General features: G+C 39.9%; 1 protein-coding gene across 7 annotated transcripts in view; it reads right to left on the bottom strand.

Moving 5' to 3' along the window:
* dlg5a (discs, large homolog 5a (Drosophila)) overlaps positions 1-22,825 on the bottom strand; it is a 64,080-nt gene that overhangs the window by 17,288 nt on the left and 23,967 nt on the right. For 2 of the 7 annotated variants that reach the window (XM_065297199.2, XM_065297194.2), the window contains exons 6-22: positions 20,260-20,519; positions 19,835-20,147; positions 18,935-19,165; positions 15,533-15,717; positions 15,317-15,442; positions 14,291-14,423; positions 13,946-14,073; positions 13,685-13,860; positions 13,493-13,596; positions 9,593-9,685; positions 7,195-8,085; positions 6,625-6,745; positions 4,723-4,864; positions 3,786-3,910; positions 3,379-3,468; positions 2,540-2,708; positions 2,101-2,178 (exon numbers count right to left, since the gene is read on the bottom strand). In XM_065297199.2, coding sequence (XP_065153271.1) covers positions 2,101-2,178; positions 2,540-2,708; positions 3,379-3,468; positions 3,786-3,910; positions 4,723-4,864; positions 6,625-6,745; positions 7,195-8,085; positions 9,593-9,685; positions 13,493-13,596; positions 13,685-13,860; positions 13,946-14,073; positions 14,291-14,423; positions 15,317-15,442; positions 15,533-15,717; positions 18,935-19,165; positions 19,835-20,147; positions 20,260-20,519 — 3,365 coding nt within the window. Of the gene's footprint in view, positions 1-2,100; positions 2,179-2,539; positions 2,709-3,378; positions 3,469-3,785; positions 3,917-4,722; positions 4,865-6,624; positions 6,746-7,194; positions 8,086-9,592; positions 9,686-13,492; positions 13,597-13,684; positions 13,861-13,945; positions 14,074-14,290; positions 14,424-15,316; positions 15,443-15,532; positions 15,718-18,934; positions 19,166-19,834; positions 20,148-20,259; positions 20,520-22,825 lie in introns of all 7 variants that reach the window. The other 5 variants (XM_065297195.2, XM_065297193.2, XM_065297196.2 and 2 more) reach the window with 4 other exon arrangements.

Below are 22,825 nucleotides of genomic sequence, written 5' to 3' on the forward strand. Positions count from 1 at the left end.
ATATTATGCACAGCTACTTCATGTACTACGGCTTTTGATCAGTCCTTACCAATCACTGTTGGTTTGAGTCGTTTAAAACATGCATTTAAAAAAGCAACAGTCGTCAAACATAATCTTATATATATTCTTTATTATCATGAAAATACATGAAAAGGTTTGAAGAACAGCAATATAAATATATCCTTAAGACATTTCCTGGAGCTCCGTGTGTCTGGTTCTTCGTCTGCAGCACATATAAAGTTTATGCCCAAGAGCGCCCCCTGGCTTTTGGATGTAGCGGCAGTTCACCGTAATTCATTGAGAAGTATAGAAAGCATCATCAGCCAATTTATAGGTGCACCCCTAATTTTGGTCAGTGTCTCTGCCTACCAACCACACTTTTTTTGCCATGGTTTATACATATGATGGAGAACAAACTGTGCCATTTCTCTAATTAGGTTGCTCTGTATTTTGCACCTGGTTACTTTTGGCATATTTCTTGTGTTTATTTATTTTATTTTTTTTTACTTTAAATGCAAAATACACTTATTTTTTCCCAAACTATTTGTGTTGATTTGTTATATAAAAAAAATTATTACATAAAGTTTTTCCGGACCTATGAAAATTATGGGAATTCAGATTTGGACCTTTGAATGTAAACTTTGAGAACCCCTGGTTTAATCCATTGTGGTAGCTCTTGCTCACACAAAGGTTGAAGTCCCCTAGGGTTAGAGTATAGGACTGTCACATGGTGATGTCCAGGCCCAAACAGAATCCGTGCCTGCATATTTCCACAGAAAACTCAACGGATTGACAAGCACATATACCCCACGCGTGTTTGTATGCCGTCATGGACAACAAGCACACATACACAGCCTTATCCTGAACGTGTTTGTGAGCTGTCATTGACAAGGAGTACATAAACCCTGCGTGTGCTGTTTGCTGTGATTGTTTTTAATGATAGAGAGCACAAACCGTTTTTATTTGAGATTAAAAGTTAAGGAGATCTCACTTGACTTTGTCATCTATGTGAGACGACAGTCAGAAATGATTTATAATAAAAATGTATAATAAACAACTTTATAATAAAAATTGAGAATGTATTAACACAAGCTTTTTTATTCTGCCATAATATATAACCCTATAAACAATAATATATGTATTTTTAAATCTTGACATGCACATTATCTGGTTCATGTTGGTCCAGTTTTATTTAGAGGACTCATTGGTTTGGTGCAGGGGTAGGGAACGTCGGTCCTGGAGTGCCGACGTCCTGCAGATTTTGGTTCCAACCCTGATAAAACCTCGACTACCTGTAGTTTTTAGGTGACTCATTAGACCATGTTTAGTTGAGCTAAACTCTGCAGGACATCGGCACTCCAGGACCGACGTTGCCTGCCCCTGGTTTGGTGTATCATTTTTATTGTAAGCCTTTAAAAAGTAATATTTTAGTTATTATTTTGTAATAGTTACAGCTTAAATTTCTTATTAAAATATTTAAAATCATTCTGCAAAATGTCAAAAAAAAAAAAAAAAAAAAAATCACAGAAAACGCTAAAAAAGTCTGCAGATTCCATCTGGCCCTGGTGATGTCTTAGGACACCCATTTTAGCTATATCTGTCAGGTATCAGGGACTTTATATGCATGGTAAAAATGCTTACAGTAGCTTAACAACATCGTCAAACCAACCAAAATGTAACAAGCAAATCTGGATCTTTTCAGGAAAAGAGCAGCCAAACTAACATGCAAATGTCTTCCTTCCGCATCTTGCATCGAGCGCATATTTACCCCAAAAACAGATTCATCGAAATTAGAATAATTTAACATTCATGAAGAATCCCACGCTGAGCACTTTAATCAAAAAAGTAAATCAGAAGCAGCAGGTAAAATTACCCAATAACATCAATTCAACTAAATGAATGACTCAATATTCAGGAAAGTGTCTGCAAAGATTGGCATAGCCAAACTAATTCAAACTGTAACCGAAATGTTAAGTCTAATTATCATGACACAAGTGTACTAACAAAACACACAGAAGCAGGGATTTCTACAGCCAGCCACTTGGAGCAATCGCATTTGTTTGTCAGGCATTCCCTGTGCGTAACTGGCAGGGAACAAACCTCAGGCTTCTGAGAGAGCAGAACCTCGGCCTAGCAGCCAGAGGGATTCTCAGAAAGGATCTGTTACGATACAGAGATCTGAAAGATTTAGGAGGAAAAACAAACTGTGAAAAGCATACGGAGAGACACACATACAAAGAGCGAAGAGATGAGTGCAGTCAGAAAAAAAGAGTTTATAATAAATACATAAATGTGTGACCTAGTTTACAAATGTAATGTAAAACTATATCTGAATTAAGATGTTACAGATTAAAATAAAAGTAATGAAATGTACAACTGATATTCAAGTCAAATCTCGGTTTATATTCGAGGACTTTGAGCAGATTCCAATATTTCAAGTCAGATAAAGGGCTTCCTGGGGCTGATGGATATGGATAAAAGAGAGCTGTTGCTTGGCAACCTGATGGAGGGATGGGATGGGGGTGCAGCAGCAATGTACCTGTCTTTCCTTCGTTCTCCCGCGGGCACAGGGCTGACGGAGATCCTGGGCAGGGTGCTGATGGAGCCCTGAGACTGGCTGGAGGTAAAGGAGGATGTCTCCAGGTTGAGAGGTGACATGGGTGGAGTGATGAGACTGGGACTGCTGCAATCTGAATGAGACAGCGACCCTGATCAACGACATTGATACACAGTAGTCAGTAAAGTACTGAGCCAAATAACTTGATTTTAGAAATAGGGCTACATTATGATCACATCAGTAGATTTTGATATTTTTCAGCTTTTTGATGACATGTAATATATGTAAGGAATAATTGACAACGAGCCATTAATTATGCAAAAATAATGCACAACCAAGGTGATAATGCACCGCAGGTGTGCATTATTTTCTAATAAATTTAATAGCCCATCGTCAATTATTCGGCTAATACCACGGTAACCTAACCACAGACATTACTCTGGTGTTCGTTTTAAGACATTTGACAGGTCGGGTGTGCATGTGCATTTACATGATGGCACTCCTCATGGTACATCACAAAGTATGATTCATGTAGATTTCCTTTTTATGCTATTTCTATAAAGCAGCCAAGCTACCTTGCAAAGGTTGAGGGTGCCAATATGGATTTTATTTAGAAACTAGTCTTAAAATGCACCTTGAGACCTCCATTCCTTTGTGCCTTGCCCTGTTTTTGAAAACATGAATGCATCCCGTGTGAACGCCCCCTCACTCCCTGTGAATCTGCTCACTCAACAGCAGCTGAATTTTCAGCACGAACGCATAGCTAGTCAGTTTGGTCATGTGATGATCCAACCTTACTGTCGTTCTGAGAGGAGACTCACCTCTGTCAGAGTTGAGTACTGAGCGAGGATAGCGTGGTGTGGATGGGATCTTTATTCTTTCGGTGCGATACTGCAGGTTATTTGACGAACCTTTAGAACAACAGAAAGATCCAAAACAATTAGAAACAAAGCATAACCTTTAAACCAGGAGTGGGGAACCCTGGGTCCTGGGGGGCCACTGTCCTGCAGAGTTTAGTTCCAACCCTAATCAAACACACCTGAAAAATCAAATTAAAGTCTTCAGGACTACTTCGAAATTAATTTCAGGTGTGTTTGATTAGGGTTGGAACTAAACTACGCAGGACAGTGGCCCTCCAGGACCAGGGTTTCCCACCCCTGCTTTAAACTCACTGGTTTGATGTGATAGAGGAGGAGATAAACTATGATGCATGAGTAGACAAACTGACCGAGCCTAGTGCTGGATGGCAGTGAGTTGGTGCCATTTGAGGCTCGGCTGCTCCGGGATGACTCTGTGTAGTCTGTTGATGGTTTTTGGCTTAGGTCCAGGCTTAGTTGACCTTGATGCTGAGGACTGAGACTGAGAGATAAAAGTAAGGACAAATTAAATGGGTCGGTACACACCAGATCAGCAGACATTCATAATGGTGTAAAGGAACGATTATTCTCCTGAAGGAGAGATAAACAATTCCTCTGTTTACGACCTACAGCATCTAATTTGCACTGGGTGAGACAACTGAAAACTTTGATTACATTGTAATTTGCAATCATTCATGCATTTATCAAAGTTAGTGTCCTGAATAGAGGTGATATTTTTGCACCATCATTATTTTTTTAGGAGACGATGATTACTAAATATGGATTTTTGGAAAACACTGCAGGGAAATATTTCAATTTGTACGTCAGGTATTAAATGTCATTCTTTCAGCCTATTCTCAAAAGCCAAACAGGTAGTCCCACCCCCAAACTCACACAATTCGCTGAACCAGAAAATGACTTGTTGGACTGCTCAAACAAATACAGGAACGCTTTGAAAGCTTTTGTTTCTACCGTTTGAAACGTTAACTTACTAATGGCATACTTTTAATACTAATTTATAATGCACATTATAAGTAGTATAGGTATGCCATTAGTAACTTAACTTAAAAATGAAAATCATGAAATGTCCTTCATTATTCCTTTCTAACTCTAAACAGAGAGACTATAATAATTGGGGGCTCGTCTGGCAGTACACTTCACCTTTTAAATAGCTACACACCATATTCACTCATATTCCCAGAGTTGCCATATTTAATAGAGGTACAGTCTTATGTCAGGATACAGTATATGTAGTTTAGTCTCTTGGTATGCTGTGATACCCATGAGAGTATGTGTAAGTGTTGGTACCTGGGGTGTGTGTGCTGCTGATTGATTTGGCTGGTGGCAGGAGGGCAGTTGTTAGCAACTCTGTGGCTCCGGACCATGTAAACGGGGTTCTTCATAACGGCTGTTACGGCAGAGCAGGGGGACAGTCCCCGGTGTGCTGAGTCTGGAATTCAACCACAACGACATAAAAACCAATATAACACTTGAATGAGAACCACACACTACCCTTCAACAGCCGGCTGTGCTCATATTTTTCATTTCTGCCCCATTATGGTGGTTACCGCTCTCCTCACATGGCCGAGCAAGACATTAGCTATTGAGTGAAAACAGGTTGTATTGTCCAGCTTCGGCTATGGGTAAAGCCAGATGCTTTGGGCAACTGATGAGCGGGCTGGCCAATGAGGCTTAGAAGTCTGCCAGCCGAGCCGAAACATGAATATTCAAATTAGGTAAAAATAGACCTCATTATCACATAAACCCCATGAGTACTGCATGTTCACGTGACAAATGCACTGAGCACCATCCACCATGGCTCATATTGTTACACAAAATCCAACAGTCCTGTCCATTTGGAAACAAAAACGTAACGTTCTGGATCAGGCATTTTATTGCTACAAACAATTAAGGAGAACTCAAGGTTGTTTTAATGCTGTTGGGTATCATTTCTGATATCTAGATCCGTAAAAGACATGATTAAATAGTTAAAAATGGTTACCACAGCAAATATGCCATACCATTAAATACCGTTATACAGCAAATTGTATTTTTCTTATGTTAGCAATGGAAATGTACTTAGGATAATATGATTTGATTTAAAAGTATGTGACCTTATGTCTAATAAAGCAAACTTCATATACAAGCCTATAGGTTAACGAGAGTTTATCATCTCAAATAAAGATACAGTAAATAAAAATGTGTGACGATATCAGACACATGGCCGATAGTGGGCCTTCAAGTTTGCCCTTTATAGTTTAAAATTATTATTATCATCATAGTTTCACATTAACATTCCCGCACTTGCGACACCAATGTGCATTTTGTTTTTTTCCTCATACGAAAGAGAGCTTGTGGACTTCTCTTTGCACGAGAGAGCTTGTAATGTGCGTGGCTCGGACTCCTCGCACCTGAACTTGTAATGCATGCGGCACGTACTCTTCCTCGCACCGGAGCTTGAAATACGTGCGGCTATGACATTACGTCGCACCTGAGCTTGTAATACGTGAGACTATGACATTTCCTCGCACCTGAGCTTGTAATACATGCAACTATGACATTTCCTTTCACTAGAGAGGTTGGTAGGTGCGCAGGGGTTTAAAGCCAGGTAAGTGAGTTGTTCCTGCTTCCTGGCATGCAAGAAATTTCAAAGAGCTTGGGTATCAATGATGCGCTGGGATTAATGGCATCAGGTTTATGGAAGTTGCAGCCGTGACTGTTTTGCCAGCCGCTCTTAAGAGTAAATCAGCTTCTTTTTGTCCGCCAGTCCAGTGGCTTGTCATAAACGAGTAAAAAATTAACTAACAAATAAATGAGCAAACTATTGCCCTGCCCCCGAACTCACAGGCTGAATATAGGACGATCTGACTATGAGGCATATTGCGCAACACTAATAGTAAACATTAAATATTTTTGCATTTAGAGGACTAATGACTGGAACATTCAGAGATAAAAAATTATGAGCTTCATTCGGTAAATCAACAAGCTCATTCAACCACATTGTGCATGATTATCATGCATAAGTAATTCAATTACTGGGTGTTTAGCAAAAAATTCAGACAAACATTAATTTTGTAGGCCGCCTTAATCAGAATAAAGATGAACTGTGCTCAACAGAGTAAGTTCAGAGAGAGAGAGTTGTTAAAGAGATATATAATTCAAAAATATGCTATGGCCCGCTAGGGCTCCGATTATGGTGAGGTAACTCACTTGGAGGCAGGGTTCCATTATAAGATGTGGGCACAAAACCCATGCTGTGTCTGTGAGGTCGGTTTGGAGGGGAACGTAGCTTCTCCCTCTGCTCCACTGAGTCCCCTTCATTTGAATAACTCTGCCAAATAAAAAGATAGCATTGGCTAAAGCAGTTGAAAAGTTATAATGACAGCTCAACTTTGACACTGCCTGTTTTAGGAAAACATTTGTATCCATTAATTACAAATTCTAATGCAATTTTTAATTATAGCACCCATTATACACCCATTATCCATGTCTTAAGTAGTCTCTGCTGAAATTTTAATCAAGATTTTAAGTCTAATATGCATCAGGCTTACCATCAACCATCAACAATATCTAAAACAATATTACATTATGTCTAAATATAACATCTGTACAAACAAAGCATCCCTATACTAATCTACTGCATATCATCAGGGGGTATGCGTCACCATTTCTAATCCCCCTCCACTTTCAAGCTCCCAGTGCAGTGAGTAATAAATCTCAAGCTAATTAAAACAGGCAGGACTGCTCGCTGTGTCTGGTAGAGCGGATCTATAAATTTACCTGGAAGCTCTGGAGAGGAATGATCTGAGGTGTCATTCTGTGTCTGAGCGCCGGGGCTGATTTGGGCCTTGGACGCTTCACCTCCGGTTCCTCTGGCCGCATCCGGCCGATATCCTCCTCGCAGGACTTCCTGGAGCTCAAGACCTTTCCATCGCGCCCGGTGTCAGTGAAGTACAAGTTACCGTTACGGTCCTCCTGCTTAGGTTCAGAGGTCGCAGTGATGGTGGACTCGGAGGCGGAGCTGCCCTGATGTTTGTGCTTGAACTTGAACGAGTCGCTACGTGTGGGCGGGGTTGGAGGAGTTGGGGTGGAGTCGACTTTCGAGCCCTGTGGAGAATGGCCAATCAGGTAGTCTGCCTTTGAGAGCGTGTCGGGCCTTTTAAAGGCATCGTCATCAAAGATGGACTTCCTCTGCTTGGGTGACCTGTATATGGAAAGTTGAGCCGGGCTGTCGGTTGTCATGGCAACACCCACTACCATTTTAGGCCAAGTGCCGCCGCTGTGTTTCTTTTCCAGGGTGGTCTCCAAGGTAACGCATTCGGGGCCGACCGACTCTGAGCGATTAAAGCAGAGCTCTTGAAAAGCACTGCCGCTGTAGCGGGGCAGCCCCAGCTCTGAGGCGGGTCGAAGGGTGTTGGGGTGCAAAGTGGAGACAGGGAAAACCTTCCTCTCGGGGTAACTGCTTTCTTCTGTGTCTGTCCTGGTCTTTCTTCTTTCACCACCCCCTCCTCCAGCTTCTCCGCTGTAAATATCTGTCTGGGTGGAGCTATTGTGTTTGAGGTTCCTGCTGTTTCGAGAGTGGACGTCTGTCAGGTGGATTCTGCCGTTGGATTTTTCGGCCTCTCTCAGGCTCTCAAAGATGTTCTGGCCTGATGTGCTCTGGGGGAAAAACTGATAATGGACAGGTTAAGTATGACTGGCATCAATAAATTAAAATATACACTTTCCATTTTAACAAAAGCCTCAGAGGATGCAAAATCAATAATGCAAACATTCAAATTTAGGACATAAATCAATGTTTTAGGCCTCTTAAGGGTACATTTCAATCCATCAACATCTTTCATTATGCTCCACACCCTCATGATAACTGTTCACACACTCAGAGAGGCTTTAAATGTGTTATATGTTAGCCTTTACAGGGTTTTATAAGGTTATATGCATCATTTTCATTAAACAATTGACATGTTTAATCTACAGCATGACATTTAAAGATGTATTTTAACATTTAATAATATTTTATAATAATTAATATAATATTTTTATTTGAATACGGCATGTATCCTTTCTGTTAAAGTGCCCCACCACCACCATTTTACCATATTGTTGATTGGCACCGAAATTAAAAAATTTCATCAAAACCGATTATTCAGACTGAAATCTACAAATACATATAGTTTGGTGGTTATATTAACTTGCATTAAATTAACTTAATTTTCCTCACATATGCTCATACACAGCAGCCTGTCATCAGTGCACGTGAACAGAGCGATCTCTCTCTCACGTCTTAAAGCTGCAGTATCCTTATTCATTTCTCAATAAAATCACTCTCTGCTCTTGACTAAATAACTGTTATACTTCATACGAATGCGTGTTTATTTACTCATACACTGTAAAGACTGTGAAGTGTTTTATTTTCATTACTTTTAGGAGACAAACCTTTTTAAAGAGATATTAAATTTCTCTTTGCAGAATAAATATTTGTTGTGCTTATTTATTTGAGTCTCTATTAAAACAGTAATATACCTAATTACTACAAGTAATATAACAAAGTCAACATCCGTGGTATTATTTTATCTAGAAAACATTTAACAGTTACAGTCATCAAAGAGCTTGCATATCAGCTATAAAAAAAATCCGAATCGGTATTGGCCGATCACAAAGGTAACAAATCGGTAATCGGTATCGGCTGCAAAAATCCTGAATCCTCCCTAATTTTCAATTAGTATTTATATATACTGAAGCAATCTTGTTGCATAGCAGCTTTACTAAGAATACAGTACTCCCTTACAAACCCCAGTGAGTGAGATAAAGGGCACTGTAGTGTAAAAAACACAGTATGTGATCTTGAGATAAACACTTAAAAAATTATTATGAACACTTGACAATTACAAGTATTGCCTTGAATTTTCTTTGTCTTGTATACAACCCCTGGTGTGAAGCACCTGTACTAATACCTGATTGGTCAGTAACATGCTTATGCTGACTTTGCTGACACCGAGAATGACCACAATCTGGTCTATCTTCCGTGACTTCTGCAGAAATGCCCCAGAATTGCTATTCTGACTCAGACACGGGCGTCTCAAACACGACTCTGAATAAATGTCACGGTTGCACCTTGGCATGTGGTAATGAGAGCAGAGCACAGCACAGGAACAGACGGCAGCGAGAGAACAATCACCTTCATGAGCGACAGACTGAGCGAGTCCCTGCCGCCCCTCAGCAGAGCTTCACATTCACTCAGAGATTTGTTATCCAGAGCGATCCCATTTATCTGGGGAGGAAGAAATTTAGGTCAAAGAAAAGTTCCAGCAGACTTTGCAATCCTTTAAAAACTTTGGAGCAGAAACAAAGAAGTGTGAATAAAAAGATGGCCAACTTTTGAAACCTCGAGATGAATCATTTGTTTTTACAAATTGAAAGAACGATTCATAGAATTTTTATTTACTATTGACTATCTTCATGTTATCAACATCTTCCATGTTATTTCACCCAGTACTGGGTTTCCATAATGAAAGTGACTGTAGGTGTGGGCTACTAAGGGTATACTCACATTATCCAAACCAAACCCCATTAAGGCGCGTTTGACCCCCAAAGCCTGGTTCGTTTGACTAGTGTGATCGTTCTGTACCGTGCCCGGGCGCGGTTTGGTTAATCGTGCTCCAGCTGGGTTGCAGAGGTGGGCTGGAGCGCTGTTCACTTTGGCGCGATGCAAAAGGAGAGACGTCAATTGTGCGCCCACTCACCTTCATCTGTCTCCATAAAAACCTTTTGATGCATGCAGCAGGGTATGTGAATGTCCGAGCTGCACACGTGACAGATAAACTAAGCAATATGATGGCATGTGAGAGAGCTCTGTGTAATCGCGCAACAAACGACTCTAAATAAAAAACACAGACTTGACATTACGATGGGATCTAGTGTTAAGAGAGCGCTTTACTTCCTACTAGAGCCCGACCGATTTATCGTTTTGCCGATTTTATCGGCCGATATGAGCATGTCGCAGATATATCTGTATCGGCGTATTAGCTGCAGATATGAAGCCGATATGAACGTTCCTTACAGAACACATTAAATGCATTTGAAAGATGTAAGTACTTGTTTGTCCAGCAGAGTGCGCCCGATTGGTTGCTAATGGCGACTCAGGTCACTCACTGTAGTGACATCAGCCAATCCCCCACCCCCTTCACTTCAGTCAGTCTCTCAGTTCAGATGGCGGCCGCGGCAGTCACGCGGTTTCTTCAAAACATTTTACACCTGGTATTAAGGCGCGCTTTGGTCGATTGGATTATAAGTGGACGAGAGAGACACATTCCTGTTTACATTTGGTGGTTTTAATCAGTCTTTTTTGTCCACTTGCGAGTTGTTTCAAACGCAAGCGGAAGAAATGACGCGAGGCGGAGAAAGGACGCGCTTAAACTGACGCGCAGTCTGTGGGAGTACAGCTGCTTGTGCTGTTACATGCTCATTTCAAAGCAATTGATTAAATAAGCTTGCGCAACTTTACACCCTTTCTTAAATAAAAGAGGCGGAGAGCAGACACTTTAGTTTTATAAAAGTTTAAAGTCCCGGCAGAACACTGTGGGTTCGTGTTATAAAAAAGTTGTGCAGTACATTAAACATTAGCCTACATCAGTATGTTGTCAGTAATTCAAGCATTGTCGTCTTAACGGCAAGTTTTTAATTAATTTGTGAAGTCCATAACTTACTCCAAAGCTAATAAACAATGACTTTATAAGTTTCCATTTTTTAAAATAAGCCCTATATAACATTATTCTCGTTAAAACTGACAATGGTTTAAGTTATATGTATTTTGTTTTGTTTGTGTTTTAAAGTTATTTATAATAAGTCAAATTTACTGTTTTGTGCACTTATATCAGAATCATTTTGGATAATAAAGTTTATTGTTAACTTGTAAAACACACCTGCCTATATTACATATCTTTGTCACGTCATTTTAAGTGTTTGATCACCACATTTGTGGTGTGATCATAGAGTGATCATTGCAAAAAGTATTCATATATAGTATATTCTGTTAATGTATATAGTGTATTCTATGTACAGTACTGTAGTAGTATAATATACTGTAGTATATGTGTACTGTACTATAATATGCACATAATGAATATCGGCCGATATATCGTTATCGGTCTTTTTTTACTCTGTAATATCTGTATCGGCATCGGCCCAAAAAAAATGCATATCGGTCGGGCTCTACTTCCTACTTTTTATAAAACGATCACATTCTAATGACGAAAGCGTGCCCAGGCTCGGATCAATTAAAGTACAGTGTGAGTGCGTGCTTCTGGGGAGAAGGGAGGGGGGATATCGCACTGGGGCATGGTTTGGATAATATAAGTGAGCCCTAATGCTGCATTCAGACCAGCCACGGTAAAGCGCGAGTGATTTCAATGTTAAGTCAATGTAAAGACACGTTGACGTGCGTCTGGAGGTCTCGTGGCACAAATGAGGTTTTTAGCGCAGCGCAGGAGATGCGATTTCGCCTTATTCGTGCGTCTGATTCACGCTAATGGTGTGAATTGAGCGTTGCCGCGGGGAACGCACAAGTTGAAAAATGTGAACTTTGGTGGAAAAAGCACCACGTTAACCAATCAGGAGCTTGCTCTAGTATTGACGTGATTACATGAAGCGACCGGAGTCGCAGAAGATTTCCGCGTGAAAGTCTCGATGACTAGAATTTCACGCGTGAATGAAGCGAGTAAACTCAAAATGTTTAAGCGGCAAACTAGACGCTGTAAACACAAATTTGACACCTCAAACGCGGCTGGTGTGAACCCACAGTAAGAGTCCAAGGCGGCACAACAGATATATTTAAATTAACATTTATGTATTTGGCAGTAGGGATGTCACGAGAACCGATACTTCGGTACCAAGTCGATACCAACATTTTTTTAAACATGACGGTACCTGCTTTCTCTGGTACCGGAGGTACCGAGGCTGCAATACTCTTCCGGGACTGATGGGGGCAGCATATACGTGCGTGTGTTTTTGACGCTCCACAAGAGTTAAAGAAGAAGAAAAACGCCACAGACGAGCACACGGGAATCTCTCTAAAGTAGTTTGTCGCTATCAAACATAGAATTTGGCAAAGCTCTTGAAAGACAGACACCCCGATCTCTTTAAAGAATTCGAGGTAAGTTTTAATTCACATTAACATTATATACAAACTGTAAAACTTTAATTTTATACTGAAACCCAGACCCTATATTATGTTTGTTTGAGGCAACTGGCATTAATGCCGTGTAACCAGCTAACTTTATGCTAGATGTTAATGTTTTGTGTACGTCAGTTATTTGTTAATGACGCTGCATTTGCAACTTTATCTATAAATGGGTGACCATGCATCGCCATTTAGTCATCCTGTCAGCAAAATGTAGCCTAATATCACTGGATGAAGTATTAAAATGTTAAGGGTTTTTAATAACTATTTTCATCCTGCAACAATGTGAGTGATATTAAACTAATGCTTGCATTCACAGTATGTGCACGTGCGTGTGTTTATAAGTGCACCTTAGTACCTGTAGCTTTAGCTGATTTATTAGTCATTGTCAGACAGTATGTTAAATAAATAAAATGTATTTCTTATTCTCTCTCTTTTTAACAGTATCAACCAGAGAGAGTCAGGAGAAAAGTCAACAAACATTAACACAGACAACCTAAACAGAAGCTCTTAAAAGTTTTCTATAATGTTGAAATGTTATAATAAAAAATATATATATTTAAGTATAATTGTTATTTTTTACACACTGTGGTACCGACTTAGGTACCGAGTACCGTGTACTTTTTGTGGTATTGGTACCGACTACTAGATTTTTGGTACCGTGACATCCCTATTTGGCAGACACTTTTCTCCAAAGCGACTTAGTGCATTGCAGAGTACATGTTTTTTGTCAGCATGCGTTTTTTCTGAGTACGAACACATGACCTTTTCAACAGAAAGGTTACAACCTACCCAGTATTGATTATTTCAGGATTAACATCTGCATTATGACTAAAGACTAAATCGGATTCCTGATAGTAACAATTTAAAAACAAATCGTAAGACTGCCTAAAGACTCACAGCAATGAGACGGTCTCCAATAGCAAGAGATCCCTCTCTGGCAGCGGGGCTACCCGGTGCAATAGCGGCTACATAGACACCACCCTCAAGGGTAATACCAGCGTCTGGAAAAAGAAAAGATCAAAATTAAAAATCATTATTTAAAAAAGAAAAAGTAGAATGAGACAGACTGGTTGGAGAAGTAAGCGATACCTTTGTGTCCGACAAGATTGATGTGAACAGGAGTAACTAGTCTCCCTCCTAAAGATTTTCTTCTGCGAACCACCATATTGATGAGGCCTCCACCATTAAGCACAGCTTTGATGACCTGTTTTCTGTCTTTGGTAGTCAGGTCCACATCATTTATCTTCAGGAGACAATCATTCACCCTATTGAGAGAAAGGCATGAGCACAAAACAATGAGCTGAGAAATTGCAGTGCAGTCAATATCTAAAAATCGCTTGCTGAATTCACCTTAATCTTCCATCTGCGATACTTCCTTTGTCCACCCTGGTCACAAATATCCCACAATCCCCTGGTAAATATGGATCATTTACCCCTTCTGCAATGTCAAACCCCAGTGCCTTCAAATCCATGTCGTCCTGTTGGGAGAACAATGAAGAGGCAGATAAAAGCACCTGAAATGGTGAAATTATCCACAGCATCCTTTGTTGGAGCAATTATAATATAAACCCTATCCCAACATGTCCTTAATAAGTCAAATGCATTAATAGACTAGTCGACATGACTCAATATCCATTTTAATTTTCATAACAATCATATTTATATATCAGTTTATTTAGTGTTTGACACTCCTACCCGGTCCTTCTCAAACTCCACCACTTCTGTCTCCCACTCCAATGAATCTGTGTCTATGGCTGAATCATGGGAGCTGTGAGCCATCAGCTGGCAAAAACGCGCCTCTTTCTCCAAATGGCTCTCCATCTTCTCCCTTTATCAGCACGGAGAGCACAAGACAGGTCATTTTCCATCTCATCGCGCCACACGGGCACAAGCAGTCATCCAATTCATCTCATGCCCACGCAAACCAACACAAAAACAAGAATGTCAAGCGTCAAAAGTCTTTGTGAAAACCATCTCTCTTAAACGCTGCTGATGCAACACTGAGAAAATGTACGACTTTGGTATATTATGACTTGTTGGCATCAGGGCGTCTTTTGACAGAGTATGTGGAGTGTGCAACACGTGCGCTAGATGGAAATGTAGTGCGGCAAGTGTTGTAAATGCAACATCAAGGTCACATCAAAAATTTAGTAGGAAAAAGAATCAGGTGGTTGGGGAATACTGGCAAACTGTCACTAAGATTCGTAGAGTCAGAGAAAAGCCTGGAGGGCATCAGTGACATGATTTGTCTAAAAAAAAGTTTACAGAAGGAGGGTGGGGGTGGTCTGATGTTTCTGCTGGGGACAAATGAACCACTAGGGGGCACATACATACAAAAGTCACATACAAAGCAAACTATACAATTATAAACTGCACTTTTCTGAAGTGGCATTTCACAATGTATTTATACAAGAATAATATTTGTGTAATCAATGAATCAGAGATGTATTTAATTATAAAATAGAATCATGTGAATGTATTGAAACTCCAAATTTGATACAAAACTGTACTGTAATGTACTTTATACTTTTTTTGGTCTATTCTCCTAAAATGAATATTGCTTATTTAATATCCTTAGCCATGCAACATATTGCTTCTTAAGCAGTATAAAATATTTTTGAGCCTTCACTGAGAAAGAAAATTAAGACCCTAGACCCGCTGGAAACACAATTAAATACCCCCGCCGTAAATGCCCCTATATATCACAGATCAAGTGTTTACTTGAGCTCTTTAAGCTCCCTGGTGGCATCGTTCCTCTGCTTCCTCATGTCGTCAAGGTTACGCAGAGCGTCGGCCAGATCGCTGACGGCCCGGTCTCTCTCCCTGCGAAGGTTATCACATAACGTCCTGCCAAAAAATAAAACCACACGTTCAAGCATCAGCACCAACAGCAGCATATTATTATATTCCTGCAGTTCAGCGGCTCCAGGACTGTACCGTATGCTCTCTCTCTCAGCAACAATCTTGTCTCTTTCCTGAAATGCCCAATCTCTGCGACACTTGGCCACCTCGGCCTCCTGAACGGCCTCCTTTAGTTCCTGAGACATGGCCTCGCACTGCTTCCTCAACACTTCAATCTCTTTATTGGCACGCTCCATGTCCAGCGTAGCAGAGTCTTGTTTCTGTATCAAAGCGGGAGATGGGAAAACATGATGATTAATAGCCAAACTCTTTACATGTTTATAAAAAAAAGAAATTAAGCAATTAGTAAAATCTTAGTAAAACCAGTGAGTTAAGAATATTAAGTAGTAAAGAATAACTTAAAATATTAACTTTGGGTTTAATGTTGACTTTACAGCTAATATAGAGCCCTCTAGTGGCATCTAGTGGTACTATGGGATGACTAAATAGCCAAACTTTGTTATTCTAGGGCCAATTCTAGGATTTTAACACTAGAAGCGCCAGAATTCCAAGACTACTAGAACAGCCGTTAGCGGTCATTCTGACCGCTAGATTATAAACTCTATTATCCCTTATGATAAATTCCCCAAATGAGAGATTAATGTATTAATTGTGTGAGGATATATTTTAAAAAACCAAATAACCCCAACATCTACATTTTTTTTGTTAAAAAGATAATTATACATTTATAAATATTCACACCATCTCATAAAGTAAAATGTAATTATTGCATACGCTATATTCAGTATTTCTCTGTATTTATTTAACATAACTCAGAACAACAAAATAACAAATTAAAGGATCTATTTGACTATGAAAAAATGTGTTTTAACATTTATCATACACTTATAACACAGAACATAAACGGAAAAGCTGAAAACAAGCTGCTATAAAGTAAACAAAAAGAGCCACAACGAAGTTTAGAACCATAAAACAATTAGGCTACAAATTTTATATTAAATAAACAGATCAATACCGTGCTCGGCTATTTAAGCTTCACAGTCAAGTTCAACACAAGTTACTTTTTGTTCTCCTCGCACAATTTCCGCACAAGGGTTTGTGGCATCGTCAAACAAACACAGAAAGGCCGTGAGCGCATCTTCGATGTTGCGCTTCGTGTGCGCGGTGGAGCCAGCAGCTTCAGTCAGGACAAGGCTCTGCCTTCTCCCTGGACGTTCAGTTGACTGAAAGACGGTCCTAATAATAATAATAATAGTAATATTCTAATAATAATAATATGACCAGCAGAACTAGTCAATATAACTTGCGCAGAGCAGCACTCGATAGGACAGCGGTGCATAGCGGAGAGCAGGGCAGCCGGAAGCTTGTCAGATGTGAATGAAACATCTGGATCCCTAATCTCCGATGAAGGTAGCCGCATCTTTTTCCTCGGTAAGGACTCTGACTCATTTTTTGATGAGGATGAACTCTTGTCTTGCAACCCAGGAAAGGTCACTGTCACAGCAGTCATATTTCTCTTCATTTTATTATTATCACATTTCTAAAACGCTCCCTATAAACTCTTTATAAACCTATTTTTTAAAAGGCAATAATAATTTGTTTTCCAATAATTTGCATTTGTAAGCAAACAAGCATGCTAATAGTACTGGAGACGCTGACAGAGAAAATAAACCGCAGGAAAAGACAATAGAATTGCGCGAAATTTAGAGCGGTCAATATGACCGCTATGGCTGAAATAGGTAGAAACGGTCAAATTTTCTTTGCCTTTAGTGTAATTTATATAAAATCTAATGTAAGTAAAAATACAAACACTTTTAGGAAAAGTCACAAACCAGCAAGATTGTTAATTAAAAAAATACAAAGTTATTGTAAATATAAATTTCAAAACGGTCATTTTGACCGTCATGGCTGTTCTAGTGTTAAAGAACACATATTATGCCCATTTTACAAGATGTAATATAAGCCTCAAGTGTGCCTAAAATTTGAGCTAAATTTCACAGACACAATACCCCACAGATCATTTGTTATAGCATGTCCAAAATGCGCTTATTTGAGTGGAAGGATGATAAACGCACTGTTTTTGTATGCATTAAATGCAAAGAAAGCTTTTGTTACCCTCCGTGTATGCTAAGTAGGCACACATGTGCTTTGGACTGCATCACAATATGCGTCTCTGGCAGAAGGTTGAACTGTGTGCTCATAAGGTGGAGTCTGTGAGCGGTCATTGGTGGGACGTCATCAGTGTGACATCACATTGATATGGGACCCCCAACAGTTTTGTGTGACTGTTGCGGTTTAAAGGAGATTACACAAAGAAGAATAGATGGATTTGTATAATAACAGGATGTTTCTGCTCATACACTGGCGACTGCATTTTTTAGTGCATTTTAAAAGTGCATTATTTAGGTTAGGAGGGCTTTAAATGCAAATGAGCCACTGGTTTTGGTTAAAATTAGATCTGATTCCTGTGAATACAGTTTGGGACGATAGTATCTTTAGCCACATTAGTGCTACAGCGTGTTAAAAACACATCTAGAAAAGCTTTGGGGTTAAATTAACCAGTCAGTCAGTGAGCGGGCGGAGCTTTGTTTGTGTGCATCACATTATCAAGAGATTCAAAACAGCATGTCTAATGAGACTGCTTTGGTTTAATGAGGATTAAAATAGGAGTGGGTGGATTTCATTGTGTTCCTAGTAAAAGTGGGTTTTGCATAATGTGCGCCCTTTAAGACAAACCAATCATATTTACAGAAATGGAAATAAAATAAAATCTATTTGTATTTTTATCATTTTATGAATGAAACATGTTAACTGCAATACCAAAATGTTATTGCTAGTCACTAATTACACTAAATTGCTTTCGAGTCAAGTGACTTTTTTTTAAGCATTTTTTTGCATTAGCTAAATCATGACAAACACCGTCTAGTTAGTACAAATATGCAATTTGCCCTACATCAGAGGTAGGGAATGTCTGTCCTGGAGTGCCGGTGTCCTAGCTTCAACTTTATTCCAGCACAACTAAACAAACTAATCAAGATCTAAAGCAGGAGTCTCCAACCTTTGTGTAAGCAAGGGTTACCACAATGGAAAAACTTTGATTTTACTTAATTTTTTCATTATTTAAAATGTTAACATGCATAAAAGAAGCCAAGCTTATATAAACAAATATGTAATAAATAAATATTACCATTGAGACTATTAATAGAATGTGCTTTGGCAGGCAACTCACAGACCCCGTGCGGGCAACCTGGTGCCAGCGGGTGCCATGTTGGAGAAAACCGGTTTAAAGAGTCCACTGAAAACTACAGCTAGGCAAGGTTTAATCAGGGTTGGAGCTAAATTAAGCAGGATATCGGCACTCCAGGACCGACGTTACCTACCCCTGGTCTAGATGCTTGCCCTACAACATAAGAATTTTAAATAATTATTTAATAATGTATCTTTGTGTCTATATGTTAACACCAAGCCTCTATGCACCTGTCTGGCCTGGTAATATTCACGCAGTAGCTGGTCTCTCTGGATGATGGCTTCGGTCCTCTCTTTCCTGGCCACATCTCTCTCCTCCCGCACAGTCTCGATGTCTTTACAGGCCTGACTCAGCTCTTTCTGTGCCTCCGCTTTGTCCTTCACCTCATGGCAGTATTTTTCCAGCAGCTCGTTCCTCTCACAGATGGCACGGTCCCGATCCACCAGCGATGAATTTAGCTCCTACAAAAGCACATCGACAGCAGGGACAGTGAGTATCAATAAACTCTATTTATTTGAAGTGCTTTTTCAAAACAGAATGTTACTCACTGGTAGGAACTTAGAAAACATTTTACAGCATATAAAACCCCAGTGTTTCCCACAGACTTACAATTTATTTGTGGCGGCACAGGGTGAATAATGGGTAACTAATATGTGGTCCGATCTGTCATTTTTGGATGCGAAGCCATGCGCAAAGTTACAAACAATGCTGTGCACAGTGCCACGTCGACTAAGCGAGGGCATGTCTGCCAATTCCTCTTGGGGGCCGCCACAAATAAATGATGAATGTATGTGAAACACAAACACGTTCATTAACATGTCATAATTGTACAATTATTTTATTTTATTTTAATCAAAGCCACTTACAAATAAGGAAAAGCACCAGAAATCTATCAACAAGGACCTAACCATTGTTCAAAGCAGGACAATACTGCTACTAGTATGCAGTAGCTGCAATGCTGTGCTAAGGTTGTAATGTTGCGTTTACACCAGCCACGGTAGAGGCGGCAAAAACGCGCTGTTTGCACGTAGTTGGTAGGGTTGCTGCGGTGACAGAATTTTTCCACCGGTTAATCAGCACGTGACAAACCTGGGGATACCGGTATCACTGTGACATGTACAGTTAGTTACCTGTCTGAGAGCTTCCAACTCCTCACTAGCCACCATCCTCTCCGATGTATTGTTCTTAAGTCGGGCCTCAGCAGCCTCCAGCTCCGTCTGCAGCTTGTCCACTTCTTTGATGACCTGGTCCCGCTCGCTCATGATAAGCCTGTATTCATTAAACACAGAATCTCGCTCCTCCTTAAACTTCTCCGCATCCTTCACGGCCTTCAGCTGGAAGTTCTTATTGCGCGTCACCTCCGACTGGAGTCTCTCCATCTCCCTTTGTAACTCCTTGTTCTGGACTGAGGCTTTAGTCAGCTCCTGCTGTACAGTGTCAAACCTGAAAAAGCAAGAACTGCGTCTTTGAACTAAACACTGATATCACTTCTCCAGACATATTTAGCACTGATAAGTACAGATTCTGTTTGTTTAACAGACATGAAGTGCCTTACCGTCTCATAGATGTGGTCCACTGCTGTTGGTACTGGATGGCTGTGTCCCGCTGTTTCAGCAAAGCATCCGTTTGTTTTTGCAAACGCCTGTTCTCCTCTTCCACCTGCTCTAGTCGGCTCAGATCTGTGTTGTGACTGGCCACCTTTTCGCTGTATCGCTTGCTCAAGGTGTCATATTCTTTCTTTACACCCTCCAGTTTGTCCATGGCTGTGTCATAAAGCTTATTTAAAACCTCAGATGAACCATTCTCCCTGATCACCTGAAGAAATACAAGAGTGTGGTTACATGGGTAAAAAAACTGAAAGTTTGGAATGTAAAATAATTCATAATTTTTTAGTGACTTTTAATATTATAAAAAAACTATATTTCCCCAATGCAAACACCAGAGGGCGATCCTGGGTTTATTAAAAGACATCTACTATACTTGCATGCATAATGCTGTCACAGATCATGCAGTATTAAACAAAATGCAATAATAAGCATTTAGCGAAACACTTGTTTTGCAAAAAAAGTTGTCCTATTAGCCCTAACTACATAATCGATGCCAATTCCCAGCTTAAGCAATCGCACTGGGGCCTCTGATCAACCCAACCCATGGCAAAGCCTAAATGAACATGCTGACTGATCTGACATCTATGTCTTGTTTTCCCTTAGGCCATGTAATCAGTGCTTACGGTATTGACTAACTGCACAACCCTCAGTCCTTTCCCATCAGTCAAGTAGCCCTTGCCCTTCTAGCTTGACCTTTAATAAGCACGCTGTGTACGCTTTGTGCAGCCTGTGGGCAGCGTAAGCACTGCTGATGCTTCAAAAGCCCTTTTCAATCTGCAGAGCCCCAGTGCAAATCATCTGATTCGCCCTCTTTCGACTGAATAAAGATGCAGACACACGCAGGCGTGATGCTTAAAAAAAAGTTTAAGCTGGCAGGAAGCATTATAATATTGGTAGGATAGAAAAAGAGGTGATTCTTTCTAGCAGTGCATCGATGTGGTCGCATTCGATCAAATAATCCCCTGCCCGATCAAGGTCGGTTGGGAGTGACTAGGTCACACTGGTTGAAGGGATGACGTCCTCTGGATTTACAACATTATTAATGCGCTGTTAATGATGCAACACGCTTACTAATCCAACATCACAGTCTGTGCTAAAGGAGAAAAATCTGCCGTTTAACAAGCTGTGAAGCTTACACACAAATCCTGAATTCAATGACTCTGATGTGGCACCCATGTTGGCATGAAATGCAAATATTTGGCAACCATATTAACAGCTGACTTACATTCATCATGGATTGCAAATAATTGTTTTTTTACAATCTTTTACACTAAAGCCTTTATTAAGCAACACAACCTAATAGATATATTCTTCAGTTTAAAAAATAAGACATTTCAGTCTAAAAATGGTAAAAAAGGTTTTATGCAAGTAAAAATGAAATGAGGTGACATAGAATGATTAAATGTAGTATTTATCCTTGTTCTGTGATGTGACAAGTAGACAAAATGTTTTTTTGTTTGGGTCTGTAATGCCTTAGAAGCTTCCTAAAAGCCTCTCTCAGATAGCTCTATTAGGTTGGGGGATTTTAAACAAGTGGTTTTGCACCTATTTGGCTCCCCCTACTGGCTTAACTTGATCTCATTACTTATTGGCTGACTTTGCTGCAACTCAAAAAATGTAGCCAATTATTTTAAAGTGGAGGGGCAGTGAGATGCCTGTGATGTCATAAGCATCAGTTTTTCAGATTGGGCCGTTTTCTGGCTGACATTTCTAATAGAGGAATTTCTATGAGACTGAGATGTTTTGCATGTATAGCACTTTTTGTATGTTCGTGAATGCGGGTAGACTACCATTATTCAACAAAGACAAGGTAAAAATGGTTTTTCATTCTCTGGCCCCTTTAAATTACAATCCAACTGGTTGGGTTCATCCCTTTTTGACCTAACGGTTTACAGCTAACAGTTTGGGTTTTATTCTGCATCCATTAATCACCACAAAGACCCATCCATTTATTTACCCAACGTGGTCCCCACTTTATTTAAATTGACAAATAACAACTCAGTGACTTAGTTTTGGAAAGCCATTCCTTATAAGCATGTGAAAAATTAGGTGGTTCAGATTTTGCCTGTTTTGTGAGGTAGGTAGCAAGGCGAATTACAAAAATATCGCCCCTTAATCTGCACTATCCAACCACAGCACTGCCATTTAGTGCAGAGAGAAAGAGAGATAAAAAATTATTGATATAGCCCAATTGAGATTCAATTACAACAAACCACCATCATTGCAATCAGTGTTTGCATTTCATTAGCTCATTTGCATTTTAAAGGACACACCCAAAAACATTTGCTCAGGCCTACGAAGTGTCAATTTTAACATGCGTTAATAAATTATCTGTGGGATAATTTGAGCTAAAACTTCACATTAGCACTCTGGGGACACCAAAGACTTATTTTACACCTTAACAAATCTCATAATATGACCTCTTTAAATGAAATGAAAGTTTGTAATAATTCTCAATGTGCAAATCCTGTTAACTATTTAATAATGCACTAAACAGGCCTCAGTGGGCATGTG

Source organism: Paramisgurnus dabryanus, chromosome 20 (genome assembly GCF_030506205.2).
Source record: "Paramisgurnus dabryanus chromosome 20, PD_genome_1.1, whole genome shotgun sequence".
NCBI classification, from domain to species: Eukaryota; Metazoa; Chordata; class Actinopteri; order Cypriniformes; family Cobitidae; genus Paramisgurnus; species Paramisgurnus dabryanus.